Source organism: Helicoverpa zea, chromosome 1, assembly GCF_022581195.2.
Source record: "Helicoverpa zea isolate HzStark_Cry1AcR chromosome 1, ilHelZeax1.1, whole genome shotgun sequence".
Lineage (NCBI taxonomy): Eukaryota > Metazoa > Arthropoda > Insecta > Lepidoptera > Noctuidae > Helicoverpa > Helicoverpa zea.
This window is the reverse complement of record NC_061452.1, coordinates 13,103,406-13,118,768: the sequence shown is the minus strand read 5'-3', so window position 1 is coordinate 13,118,768 and position 15,363 is coordinate 13,103,406. Positions and strand designations below refer to the sequence as shown.

The following is a 15,363-nucleotide window of genomic DNA, read 5'->3' as shown; positions in this document are numbered from 1 at the left end:
TAACGTACGTTATACGATACTGTGAAGCATGTATATAATATGTCCCACAGGACTCGGGTGGAACTGCTGGGAGTTTATCAATGTGTCAGGAATTACTGGTAGAACTGTAGAAGTCATCTTCAACAAAAAACAATGTAGGTAGTTGTTCATGTTCAGTTCCACGAGCGACTTTTAACTTGTGCTCATGGCCAAGTCAATATTGTTGGATAATTTTTATTTTATTTTATTTTTTATTTATTTGTTTACCTCAGGCAACTAGGGCCCATAGAAAGTACAATACATACATAATTTAATATTGCAATACTTATAAACTAATACATATAAAATAACAATAATCAGCAGGACAATTTCTATTTGTTAACACGAATAGGCGGTGTCGTGTTGCACTGCGTGGTGTCGCGTAGCCTCCCGCGGAACCGCCGGAAAACGACACCTTTCGGCCAAAACGCTTCTTGGAACATGTCGAGATGCTGAGTCGGCACACGTACCACAAACGATTTGAAATTTGTGTTGTGTCTGGGCTCCAACCTCTCGACTCTTAAGGTCCAGTTCGTCTTGACTCGTATATACTCCACGATCTCCTCGACCTTCGTGGAGTGATGTAAACGCGAAACATACAGCTGCGTCGTCGGTATTGCGGGGCGCAGCAGCATGTTCGGACCAGTCAACGCAGTTCCGCATTGATTTCGGCTAGATGGCTTCTTCTTCCTTCTTTCCACCTTCACGAAACCATCTGCATCAACTTTCCCTTTACATGGTACAGATTGTACCGTACCTCGGGTTCCTTCGGGCTGATATTGTATCGCCACAGTAGCTTTAGGTGGCCGTTGGACGGGATCTCGCTTTACGGCATCCGAGTAAACACGTCCAAGCCTAGACGTGCTTACATTCGTCGGCGTCCCGTAGGCAGGGGACGCGGGGAGGGCGGGGCACGGTGACGCATCACTAGTATTGGCGACGGCAGGCGACGAGTGCAATTTTGCTGACTCGGCGCGTTGCGGCGATGCGTTGACCTGTCCGTGGCGTGTGTTGTCGCTGTTGGCATGCGCGTGTGACCTACATGCAGAGTTTCGCAATTCTGCTACCTCGTTACGTAGATCACAGATGGTGGATTGTGATGCCTCCAGCTTCAATTGCAGCTCGACCAGGCTGGACCTCATACTCGTGATGTCCTTTAACAGCCTGGTGACGTCGACGTGATCGAAAGTGACCGGGGGCAGCTTCCGCAACTCCTTTGCCACGAACGTTGGCACGTCGTCCGGGTCGGTCTCCTTCAACAGCCTTATAGTGTCTTGGAGACTCCTCTCTCCCTTTTCATCTCGCCTGCGGGTCGGCATTCGGTCTGCCATTTGCAGCGACTCGTACAACAGCTTCTTTGCGCTGCGTATCTCCTCCTCGGTGAAGTTTGAGGTGCAAATCTGGGTCACACTGACCTCATCCATGACGTCCAGCTGGTACTGCAGGAACGCCAGGACCTCGTTCGCCACGAGTTCTTCCGAACGCATGGTATCGACTTAGCGGCGGCTGACGCCGCGCTCGGCACGAAATTAAAATAATTTCTGCGAACAGTGCAAACGCGTCCGACGTCAACGAATGAACGCGATACACTGGACATATGGCTGGCGACTGATATGGCTGGCATGACTGGCGATATAATGAACAAAACTATTGATATGGTCACAAAATATTGATTTATTATTACAAATAAAGTTGAACAGGACTTGGCTTCTACGCGATCTCAAAACTTTTTACGGTGGAAGAATTGCGTAGAGGCTTGGCTTTTTTTTTACATTTCTTTTTGGTGGGATATGTATAAACAAAACAATATTGCGCATGCAGCTAATTTCGTAACAGCAAAGTTATTTGACAAGAATTTTTTTCTAACCTTAACTTCACAAAGAAGTCGTAATGGTGCCCGCTATTGTATTGTTAGGCAGTCAGAATGTCATGGAATCGTGATTTTGTACTGGAAAGCGTAATGATCCTTTGTTAGGCATTTTTCTCTAGCTACAAAATATTAACACAGTAAAAAAAGGTTTCGTAATAAAATCGGGGCACGATTGAAAATTGTGCGTTGGCGTGTTGGCCCTCGAAGCGTATTTGGCGATTGTTCTTATTAATTCTAAAAATAAAACAACAACAAAAATGTCTGCAAAATATATAAGCTAGTCATATTTTACGCGTGGCCTGAAAATTGAGTTTCCATTGTCTATCAAACTGCAAATATTTTAATCACAACAAATTGTTTAAAAAGACGGAGTCCGCCCGACCTTCAATTATAAATTAATTTCTCAGTCCCCTTGGGATCGACATTGCTGCCCACAAATTCAATTTGAACAGGATCCCGGCTTATCTCATACCTACCCTTAATGTAAAATCGCACAGCGATTTTACAAGAGTTTAGCAGTCAACGCATTTACCTTAAGGTACCATATCACTTCCGCAAGCAAAGAAACGACTTATAACCATTTACAGTGTTCATCTAAATTGATTAAGCTCATGTTGCCATTAAAGTCCTACAAACAAAATAATTATATCTATTTTTGTATTGTTTCAGGTGGAACAACTCTCAGTTATAATTAACGGTAAGTAACTTCTTATTAACCCCATATAAGAAATGTTATCCAAACTAATATCCAAACTAATATTATAAATGCGAAAGTAACTCTGTCTGTCTGTCTGTCTGTCTTTTCTTCACGCCTAAACTACTGAACCGATTTGTGTGAAATTTGGTACAGACATAGTTTGAAACTTGAGAAAGGACATAGGATAGTTTTTATTACAAAAAAAAAAATTATTCCGGACATATAGCGCCATCTATTGGTCAAATCAAAAATCTGCTGGTAGTCACTATTCCACGCGAACGAAGTTGCGGGCAAAAGCTAGTATTCCTATAAAAACAAAAGATACATAGATATAAATATAGCGAGCGGGCGTTATACGATACGTATGATACTGCTGTTGAAATAGCTTCAAAGGAACGGCTATATATTAGGAGGGCCGTATTATAAGCGATCTTAAAAAATCCGATGCTATAATTAGATAATTATTTCCTACAACTTATAAGGACACACAGGATTTATAACCTTTTTCTTAATTCTGTATCAAAATGTATAGTCAAGTCCTTTGTCCTGGTAAATTAAGTCACAAATGTTTAATTGTCCATGACCATGTACAGAACCGCTCTTTTTCCCTCCAAATCCATGACATTTACCTCTTTTGTACCTCCTACCTAACCCATAAACAATCACAATAGGATGACGTCACCGTTCATAAAAACGACACGATATTACAAAGACGACCCAATTCACACCGACGCGACGCTTTTCATTTCATCGTATATTTACGGCCGATCCCAATAAGCTATCTATCTGTTCTTTTGCATACTAGAGGTAGGAATTTGCAGTACATTGTATGAAGCTTGAGTCAACATTCTATGTATAGGAAGTAAATCATCAGTTATATAGAATACTAGCTTCCGCCCACGGCTTTGTACGCATCGTGTGTTGATTGAAAAGCAGCCTATGTATGTGTTAATCCAGGGTATCACCGATCTACATAACAAAATTTCAACCAGATCGGTCCAGCCGTTTTCACGTGAAAGAATAACAAACATACATCCATACATTCTCCCAAATTAGTAGCATATAATATTAGTAGGAAGTAGGATATTAGTAGGATAGGATAGTAGGATATAAGTAGGATAGTAAGATTAGGAACGGCCGTAAACATGATGAAACTGTTGTAGAATAAGTAGCATTTGAGCATGAACGAGAATGAAAAGGGACAACCAAAGAAACGATGAACGGATTGAAGCTTATGTCAACATAGTATCTATAGGAAGCGATAGATAGAAGAATATTAGGAACGGTCGTTGGGCGACATCAATTAATAATGCATTAGGAGGAGAAATGTATGGTGCGCATGCGTGTTTGATGAAAGTGATAAGGCTTTCCACTATATGTGATTTACTTTTACTCTTCGTTGTGGTAATTAACCCGGATTTAAGGCACGGGCTATTTAATTTGGCGTAGCAAGTTGATGTTTCAGAAGTATTGGTAGGTACAGTCGAGGACTTGAATGTTTGAGCTTACCACTGTTTGCATTTTAATCGTCTCATTCAATCGGTCGAAAAAAATCTGAGATCAGCATTTGAACTATTGAATAAACGAATGATGATGATGATTTGCATTATAAATTGCACACAAACATATCCATTTCATGGCAAAAATAACACGCATAATGTCCAAGTTATTTCCCATTGTGATAAATTAACCTTGAACGAACCGAAAAGAATTAAACTATCACTTTCCCCATAATTTACGGTTACTGAAATCAGATTAAAACGCGACGCCATTATTATAAAACGCCGAAACGAAATGGCTATAAAGTATGACAGTTGTTACAAACGGTAACGAATACAGCAAATAATATTATGCAAAACGGAAATATATACAGTTTGCCCAACTGACACGGTAATAAAAAAACACATACGATTCGATACGAGGTTGCGTCAATTGAATGTTTTATAAACGAACTTTCAGATACTCAAACTCAAAATCATTTATGCAAACTTGTCTGTAAAACAGCATTTTTTGCGTTTCAAAATTAGCAAAAGACAGCCACCAAAACACCCACCCTTCACCACTTCCTAAGTGTTTTGCTGAGAAGTGGCGCAACAAATTCCCAACAATACATGTCTGTCTGTAGGTAAGAAAATATATCAACTAGATATCAACTATACTTCTAAATGCAATAAAAAATCTCTGTTTTGTATTATGTTAGCACTATTTCACATTATCGTGTTAGAAAATCGATTCGAAGATATTTCGGAACACGAACATTATGAGCGATTTTGCAAATGTGCAAAAATAGCTCGTGAAGTAATATCATTAGCTTCTACATATCCTATCTATTACATCCTTCAAGGATTGCTTCAAATTGGCGAATGTAATATTTATCGTCGAGTTTCTTTCAAAATGGCCGAATAATATAATCAGTGTACAACATTTTTATACAATACTCTTCTCAATGAAAAACGACCCTTCAGAAATGATCATCTATTACAACACCATGACCGTAGCTGACAAAAAAGTCGCAAAATAAATTGACATATAAATTGCAAAAGTATAGGAAAACAGGCTTTTTATCAATGTCAAGTTCCCGATATACATAATGTCCTGAAATTATATCAATCATACGCCTATTTTTGCGTCCGTACCCGGAGCTTGTCAGAGAACGTTACACGAGTCTATAAAGCCCTCAATAATAATAACAATCGGTTACCTATAAATACATTGGTATTCACAAACCAGATTTTTTCAACACCGTATCGACTGAGTAACACGGTGGCTATTGCAATTATTCGCACATTGCCACACATTTTCACATATTGTTTCAGTAACGTAACACCACATTTGGTAACTGTTACGGCTAGAAGTTGACACGATAGGTGCTGAACCGGTAGTGTGGCATACATAGCCGTTACTGTGAGACTACATGAAGGGTTAGGCTGAAGGTGCAAATATAGAGACAGGCGATATACGCATTTTTCCGACGTAAACTATCTCGGAAGGAAAGCTTTGTACCTCCTTATGGCCTATCCTTGAAGAGACAGCAGAGATCTCGGTAAAGGACCCCAAAATATTTATTGATATGGTTGCATGGGTGCAAAATAAATCATTGGACAATGCCCTAAGATTCAAAATTGCAATGAATTTGTTAAAGATTTTAGTTTTGCCATTTCCTTTTAAGGCACACCGGCCTATGCACACCGCGTTTTTAGGGTTCCGTAGCCAAAATGGCAAAAACGGAACCCTTATAGTTTCGTCATGTCCGTCTGTCCGTCTGTCCGTCTGTCCGTCTGTCACAGCCGATTTACTCGGAAACTATAAGTACTACAGTGATGAAATTTGATGGGAATATGTGTTGTATGAACCGCTACAAAAATATGACACTAAATAGTAAAAAAAAGAATTGGGGGTGGGGCCCCCCATACATGTAACTGAGGGATGAAATTTTTTTTTTCGATGTACATACCCGTGTGGGGTATCAATGGAAAGGTCTTTTAAAATGATATAAAGTTTTCTAAAAAACATTTTTCTTAAAGTGAACGGTTTTTGAGATATCAGCTCTCAAAGTCGTAAAAAGTATGTCCCCCCCCCTCTATTTTTATAACTACGGGGTATAAAATTCTAAAAAAAATAGAGGTGATGCATGCTAATTAACTCTTTCAACGATTTTTGGTTTGATCAAAGTATCTCTTATAGTTTTTGAGATAGGTTGATTTAACTGTAATTTACGGAACCCTTCGTGCACGAGTCCGACTCGCACTTGGCCGGTTTTTTTAAACGCGCCGCCGACGCGCGTTTGTATCGATACAGACGCGCCGGTGCCGCGCGTTTGTATCGATACAAACGACAACAAACTGCTCTGCAGGATAAAAACGCGGTGTGGATTGACCCTAAGATGATATGTAGTTTTGATCGTTATAACATGAGAAGAGATAACATTCACAATTTTTTGTGGAAAACAAGCATGACTCCTACATCTTGCCAAAAAACCAACCTACAAATCAGCCATGTTCAGAGTTTCCTTAGGGACTTGTAACCAGCTGATGCATGTGGTCTCTTCGTAACACGGAGTAACCCGTAATGGTTCTCTAGAGAATTGCTACAAATGTACGCGCTATGTTTGAAGGTTATATTAGTGACTATCGGTTAATATTCGCTAATTTGTACGATTGTGTTAAGCAAGTGATGATGGATGTCCTTGTTTGACATTCGGTGTTTATGTATCTGGTACATAAACAATTGTTTTAGAATTGTTTTGAAGAAGGTGATATGAATCACCTTGCCATGCATGAGTGAATTTTCGCGAGTTGTTATTTGTTTACATCACGTAACTCTAATATTATGACCGTGATAGTTCGGATGTGTGGATGGATGCGCGGAAAACTGCGTTTTCATAATAATTTGTTTTGTTTTCATAATAATTTGAGTGGGTTTTCTTCAGAGGCATCTCCCATGATCGCGTGGGGATACCAGACTAGCATAAGACTATCGGAATCGGAAAATTCTGTTATATGGTTCTATACTATGCTGCTAAAGTTTCCCGCTGGAATTCAGGTGATGTTACATAAACTGTAGACTATGAAGCAGATGTTGGCTGTAGGATTACATAATGAACCTGTAAGTGCACCTTCTTCACGCATTGGTTAAACTAAGATAGACCAACATGTACTCACAGCACAATTTAAAACAATATCCACAGCAACAAAAGAAATCTATACTAATATTATAAAGAGCAAAACTTTGTTTGTTTGTTTGGTTGTAATGGATAAACTCAAAAACTACTGGACCGATTTTAAATATTCTTTCAGCATTAGAAAACTATAATATCTGTGAGTAACATAGGCTATATTTTATCCCGGTGCGGACAGTAGACTCCCACGGGACGCGGGTGAAACCGCGGGAAAACGGCTAGTAGTTAATAAAGTAATAACAGACAGTTGGAATAAAGCCGTAAGAAAACATTTACTTGTCGGACGTGGCGAAGTAAACGGATATATACATTAGGGTGTCCCTTATTTATCAAAGTGTATATTTTTTAACGCATACGTCTTAGTTTTATTCATTTGGTCCTAAAACACTCGGAAATAAATTTTCACCACATTTGGAGAACGATAACCCGTGCCGACTTGCATCGAAACATGTTCATACAATCTACGCGGGAGTAGCAGCGCCTGCAGCGCGCACTCGCCGTATTTGTCATTTGTTTTCAGTTAGCGTCGCGATTAATATATTGTGTAATACATTTAAAAATGGCACTGGAATTAAGAAGCAATAAAAAAAGTATTTTCTTAATAGGTGACGTGAACTATCAAATAACAGGAGCAAAGTTACCAACTAACCGTCAAGTTCTAGCAGTCCTCTTTTTTAACATTCGCGAAGTTAAATTGAAAGTTAATGAAAGCGCGAATCTCGTCGTTCGTGAGTGTATTATATTTTGGGAAAAAGCTAGAATTCCTACCAGAGCTATCCCTAACTGTGTAAAAAAACTTGTGGATCTTCACCATGCTTGGAGAGAGTTGCAAAAAAATTCTAAAAAAACACAAGATGTTTACAAGCGCCGAGAGAAGGACTTCCAAAACAATTTAGATAATTTATTTGATATAGCACACGCAGACGCATTGGAAAGGATGAAAATAGAAGAAGATAAAATATTTTTACAAAAGCAAAGAGAACCAGGGCGTCCAGGATGTTTAGCGGGTGTAGATAAAAAGTTAGCTGAGAAAGAAGAAAAAGCAAGACAGAGAAAATTGAAAGAAGAGAAAAAAAGACATGAGCAAATGTGTTCCGAGAGTTTATCTTTATCTTTAACTACACAAGACCTAATTGAGATTGAGCCACCTACCAGCTCCGACGAAAGTACTGACGAACCCTTGCCAACCACATCTCAAACGGTAAGTTTTAGAACTACTTCAAAAAGGGGAAGGAAAGATTTCATCACTCCTAAGTTGGTTGCAGCTTTAGATAGATGTCAATTAAGCATAAGGGATTCTGTGTTTATACTTCAGGCTGCAGTGGAAGCACTAGATCTTAGCTGTGATGACTTCCCGATAAACAAATCGTCTATTCAACGCATTCGCACACAGATTAGAAAAGATAGAGCGGAATCTATAAAATCGGATTTTCAGGACATTTTGCCTGAAACTGTAACTGTTCACTGGGATGGGAAATTACTACCCGCACTAGACGTAAGAAGTTCTAAAGAAGAACGCCTGCCAATTCTTATTTCATTTGAAGAAAAGGAGCAACTTTTGGGAGTGCCTAAGTTGGAGAGCTCTGCCGGTCAAGATCAAGCTAAAGCCGTGTTAAACGCACTTTATGACTGGAACCTCGAGGACAAGGTACAAATAATGTGCTGTGACACAACTGCATCTAATACAGGAAGATTGAAAGGAGCTTGTGTTATTTTGGAACAAAAACTAGACAGGGAGTTATTATTATTTGCTTGCCGCCACCATGTTTACGAACTGGTTTTAAAGAGTGTATTTGAAACAAAAATCCATCAAGTCACAAATAGCCCTGATATCCCCTTGTTCAAAAAGTTTAGAGATAACTGGAATACTATTAATTCTGCTACTATTGAATCGCACAGTGAATTCATCTTACAATATTTCTGTCAAACAAAAATCAATGAACTGCTGACATTTTATAATGAAGAACTGCGAAAATCCATTGTACGTGACGATTATCGTGAACTAATTGAACTGTCTGTTATTTTCTTAGGAGGCGATAATGAGAAAAAAATTAAAATAAGACCTCCTGGAGCAATGCATCAAGCAAGATGGATGGCTAGAGCTATTTACTCTTTGAAAATATGCTTGTTGCAATCTCAATTTAAAATTAGCGCTAAAGATAAACGTGCACTTCAAGACGTTTGTTTATTCATTGCAATTATACGAGTATATGTGAAAGCATGGCTTGGATGTAGTCAGGCAGTTAAGGCACCAAATCAAGATTTGCACTTTTTAAAAAGACTTAAGGAATATGAAACTATTAACAAAGAGATCTCCCAAGCAGCCTTGACAAAATTTTGTCAACATCTTTGGTACTTATCAGAAGAAATTACTATTTTATCACTGTTTGATGATGAAGTTGATGAAGAAATCAAGAGAAGAATCGTAGAGAACTTACAAAGAGAGAGTGTGTATGATTCTGGGAAGAGATACATTCCATCGAAAGAAGATTTGTCTGGTTATTTGTATGGTAAGTAGCAAAAAAAAATAAAAAAAAATATTGTATTGTACAATATTTTTTTTCAGAAAAATCATTAAGTGATTTTGTGTCCGTCAAGAGCAGAAATTTATTTCCTCGTTTAAAAATTGATGAAAACTTCTTAAACAAACCTATTTCGACGTGGAAAGAAGATTTTACCTATTTACAGGCAAAGAGAAAGGTTCTTTCTTTGAGGGCAGTGAATGATATATCTGAAAGAGCTGTAAAACTTATGCAAGATTTTCATGGTTTAATAACTGCAAAGGAAGAACAAAAGCAATTTTTACTACGCTGTGTGCAAGAGCATAGAAATGTATACCCAGACTGCAAGAAAGAGACCCTTAGAAGAAAATTTCCTTGCTAATTTGTAATTTTTTGTCCTGTAAATAAATAAAAACCTATTTTGTTACTTTGTTTTTTATTTTTAATTTTTTAAAATATAAATATTTCATGCTATTCAATTTAATAGCGCAAAGGGATAAAGACAGCGATTTATAAAATCTTCACAGCTTGGTCGGCACAGGTTAATGTTGACATAGGACGATAAAATTTTGCATGTAAGTATGTCTGGGTGGTTTAAAAAGAATTAGGGGGTATGCGTTTCAATATTAAAAAAAAAAATATTTTCACTCTTATAAGGGACACCCTAATATACATATGTATGTTTGTATATGTATATCTAATTACAGTTCTATTTGTACATACATAATTTTGCATGTATGTATCTAAATAGATAGATGTAAGTATAAGTTTTTAATTGTGTGTCGGGGCGGAACAAAAAATCTGGTGGATTATAAATATGGCAAGAGTCGTAGGAATATTGTTGATATCACAAATGTAAGCTATACTTCTTATATGTGTGATGTCAAAATTTTTAGTTACATAATTAGAGATTCGGTTTTGTGTTTGTAAACACACTGCCGGCAGCTTAATGTCATGAAAAATCGAAATATTAGGTAAAACGAGTGTAGGAACTTCTATACTGAGCATCATCATTATCGTCCTCCTAATCTTGTTCAAACTTAATTTTCTTTCAACGCAGCATGTCTTCCTCCTTACTTCTTTCTTTCTGATATCATCACACACAATCATTCCATATTCACTTTTTACCGTTTACAGAAACCACATATGTTCGTACAAACTGTGCTCTGATTGTTTCGAACTGCCAGTAACACGCCTCTTTCACTTTTGTGTCCATTTTGTTTGTATCGTGTTTGATGCGCTAACGCCGGAACTGAAAAGGGAAACTGATGGACGGGAATTGGCTTGACGTTTACACAATGATCCAGCATGATCGTTGCTTTCTTGGAAAATATAGGTCTCTGAAGTTAATTATGTACTCTCAAAAATAATAAAATATCAAGGTCAGAGAAAAAATAACGACCTATATTTTTCTACCTCGGGTAAATGCTGTATATATTTTTTAATACTGGGCTGGGAAAAATGGATATATCAACAATACTGTTTATTTTCATCTCCATACGTTTAGTTTTACTCAAGAAATAATTGCATTTCTAGAATTCAATCGGGAACACTAAAACATGGCATGTTGTGTGCATAAAGCAGAATGATTTCCACAGCAAATTATTCAATGGAAAATTACTACGAAAAACAATCTACTAATTACATTTATCTCTTTGAAATCGTTTGGAATTTACACTATTCTAATAAGACCTATTAGTTACACGGGAATAATTTCCATGAGAATTCTAATTGAATAAAAAGCTTGAAGAAAGACAATGAATGTTTAGTAACCCACTAGCTTAATCGATTGCTTATCGATATTTTTTGCGATCGTTCTTACACACATAAGATCGAGCAAATGAGCTAATATTACCGAGTTGTGCATTAGAGCTAGACACGTAATTATCGATGTCAGTAGTCGATTGTTACGATTGATAGCTACAACCTTACGATTAGTTGAGGCGACGGTGTATGAAGCCTTGCCTTGTGGGTACTTAAATAAGGTTACTATTACTTTTGTATTAGTTGGTTAAAGGCCATATGTGGAAAAACGCTAGCATTCATATAAATTACATTTGAGTAGGTATAGGTATATTTTGTCTTTATCTATATAAAACACGAGAGAACGATATACAAATTGCTCTCTCTTGTTAAATAAGTATTTTCACTTGACATAATTTCATCTACAAAAGATGAGATTGATTTAAAACGTCTGCTGTTGTCAAGTATGATTGATAAACGGTTGTCAGTAGTGGATTGATTCGATAGTTCAGCCCTGACAGTTTTGGAGCTTAGCCAAGAGATCGATATTTTATTGAAACTAAACTATTTGATAGAGTGGTGCACGATTTTTCACAGTCCAAAATTAAGTGCTGACAGATATTTATAAACATTGCCAGTAAAACATTTTAATCGGAAAATATAATATCGATAAAACAACTTCACATGCTTATCTGCAACTTGCGAATTATCAATTATGTGTTTTTGCAGTTTTAAACTTTTTACTTGGTTTGAGTAACTGAACGGTTCCCGTTACCCACGATAGTATCATAATATTCACGAATATTAATTTTATCTAAATATACATATTTTTGCGGATTTGTGCTACGTTCCAAGCTAGCATTTGATACTCGTCTTCACCTTTTACTTGCGTTTGAGCCACGCTATAAACTCAATATAATCATTTTTTATGCTTTTACATTGCCGTGAAGAATTTGAACACCGTCGGATCTTTCTCCGATATTTTTTTGCATAGATTATAAATTTATTTTCTTTAAGGAACTGGAAGATTACCCGTCTGAAGAGTCAATTTTTAGGGTTCCGTACCTCAAAAGGAAAAAACGGAACCCTTATAGGATCACTTTGTTGTCCGTCTGTCTGTCTGTCTGTCAAGACCCTTTATCTCGAGAACGCGTGGACGTATCTAGCTGAAATTCACATGGAATACTCAGGTCTATTGTCCCTTTAAGCTGTGAAAATATCAAACTTCTAAGCCAAGCCAATCAAACGATACAGCCGATTATGTCGATATTTTCAACAAATTTTCGACACTCGCAAATCTCACTTCTAAAATCTAACTTCTAAGTTAACGCGATTAAAGGATACAGCAGTTATACCGACACCTTAGACGAATTTCCGTCACACGCTAGGGAATCAAAACCTACAAGGTACTTCCCGTGAACTCAGAATCTTGAAATTCGGCACGAAGCAACATTATATAGTACAGATAAAGGAAAAATTGCGAAAATGATAAATTTGAAGTTACATAAAATATTATTTTTGCTTACATGATATAAAATATTTTTTTAATAATTATAAACTTACTACCTACCCTTTTTCACATGAACGCGTAGAGATATTAAAGTTGAAATTCATATCAAACACTTCTTAAATATAATTGCCTCTAAACTGTGAAAAATTTTAAATCATTCAAAGGTCATTGAGCACCTTAGTATGGAAACCATACCCACGGCGGATACGAACGATATATAGCACAGTATAATGATAAAGGCTCTGATTTACTATGGCTTGTGTTTAAGCACCACCCAAAAAAGTACCTATTTTACTACCAAAAAAATTCTAAACGGTTACCAAAATGGATAAATGGTCACCAAATAACGTTTCCAAATTTATTATTAAATAAAACCATTTTTTCGTATTATTGACTACTAAAAAAATATATGGACGCCTTTAAAATACACTTTAGACCAAATATTATATATTGTCACTACTTAGATGTTACCAGTTATGTAATACCATGACTCCTAATTTGGTCATTTTTGTTAGACTAAAAAAGCTAACGATCGCTAGAATATTTCCCAAATACCAATTAATATACTGGGGTTCCCAAACGTACGTCGCTTATTTATGAATTTGTATTTTTTTCATATTTGTATTATGAATTTGTGTGTAAGTCAGTACGTTTAAAATGTAAGCACGCAACATGCAGCAAGCATGGCTTCTGTCACGGCTCCGGCGCTGCAGGGCTCCGGCGGTTCCATGCGAGCTTATCGTCGCAGATGGTTTTCACGCTCACCACCGCACCTTCGGCTTGCTTGCGATTTTTCTGATGTTATTTTATTTTTTTTGGATCATAATATTATATACTTTAGTGCCCTTTTAATAAAGTCAATTTATTTTTTTTTGGAGTTGTTTATTTTATTTGGTGCCTCAGCTTAGAGTCTTAAAAATATTTTTGGTGACCGCCTAAATTATACCCATTTACTATGGCATTAGTCGCATCAATGTGAACCATGGGAATCTAGAGAAAATCAGGTGTAAACATCAAATATTTTCCTCATTTCAATGGGGAATTTAAACGACCAAGTTTGATTTGAGAAATCATTTCTTTGTAGTGAAAGAGTATACTCGCCGTTTATTTCCAATGTCATCAGGTCAGGATCTGATGATGGAAATCCTGAGAAATCGAGGGCAACTATCAGAAATTGTAGGCATGCATAGGATTAAAACTTGATTCTCAGATGTATGTCTGGTGATACTATCAAACAGTGAAGGTTAGGATGGAGACGTGAGAGAGTCGAGAGAACTCCTCAACGGTATGTTTTAGTTACGTCGTGTTTGGGCTTATATTATTCGTATTGACGAGAACTTTTCACAAAAGTTAAAAATAAAAACTTTTTACAAAAAAAAAAAAACAACTTCTAAAAACAACAACAAAACTATTTATATGCATCGGTTTAGATCTCGGTGGTTAAATAAATATAGATGCATCCTCTAGACACCGACTTCTAAACCGATGCACCTAACATCTTTTTAATTTCTTTCTTGCTTTTGTTTTCTTGTTGTTTTTTATATGTTTGAAGGTGGATTTGTTTGTAAAATGCTACAAAATAAAATAAAGCCGACTTTATAAAACAAAGAAAGGGACAGAATTACACTTTTGTCAAGACTCTAGAAACGTAAAGCCAGCAGCACCGAATCCTACTCTCTAGCAGTCGTTGTTACAATTCGACAGTTACAACTCGTCAGGCAGTTTCGAAAAAAACCTGAAACTGTTGCTCGTTAGGTGATTAATCCCTCAAAAATAAAAGATCCCATTAGTAGTGACTCGATGCGTGCCTACAATATTCAAGAGTTGCCCTCGATTTCTCAGGGTTTCCAGATCCTGAACGGTTGGCGCGAGACTCACTTTTTATCTCAGGATTTGTACGGAACCCTCGGTGCGCGAGTCCGACTCGCACTTGGCCGGTTTATTTTAAATAAAAAGAACAACTGTTAACGCAGTGAAGACTTACGAGATTAGATAGAGATTAGATTGAATTAGGGTAAATACGCCAAATGTCGGCCTCCCCCCAAACTTCGGCCGTCTGTACATTTTCAGCTTGCATTCATTCAAAAGGTAATTAAGTGTTAGTTTTGCTCCTGGAATTGCAACCTTGGTTTATACTCTATACGTACAAATCGTTACTATCCGATTCTGTCACTTACTCTTCTCATACTGAGCGTCAGTAGCGATTGCGCCGTTGAAACATCAAATTCGCACGTAAAGTAGCTTACTCGAAGTGAATACTCACATTTTGGGGATTGATATTAGAACGATAAAACATTTATTTATTTTTGTTTTAAGCTTGATTATCACTAATGGGTGATTTTTACT

The 15,363-nt window shown here is 37.1% G+C and overlaps 2 protein-coding genes across 2 annotated transcripts in view; one reads left to right on the top strand and one right to left on the bottom strand.

Annotated features, from left to right (window-relative positions):
- The window catches only part of LOC124632900, a 113,854-nt gene that overhangs the window by 25,086 nt on the left and 73,405 nt on the right, over positions 1-15,363 (top strand). The window contains exon 2 of the mRNA XM_047168022.1: positions 2,558-2,585. The gene's annotated coding sequence lies outside the window, so the exon portion shown is untranslated. The remainder of the gene's footprint in view (positions 1-2,557; positions 2,586-15,363) is intronic.
- On the bottom strand, positions 336-1,604 carry LOC124632736. Its single transcript, XM_047167726.1, has one exon. The coding sequence runs from the start codon at positions 1,503-1,505 to the stop codon at positions 351-353; it is 1,155 nt and encodes a 384-aa protein (XP_047023682.1). The 5' UTR covers positions 1,506-1,604; the 3' UTR covers positions 336-350.

Excerpts from the sequence above, each read along its gene's own strand:
- LOC124632736 (XM_047167726.1), bottom strand. The coding sequence starts at position 1,505 with ATGCGTTCGGAAGAACTCGTGGCGAACGAGGTCCTGGCGTTCCTGCAG.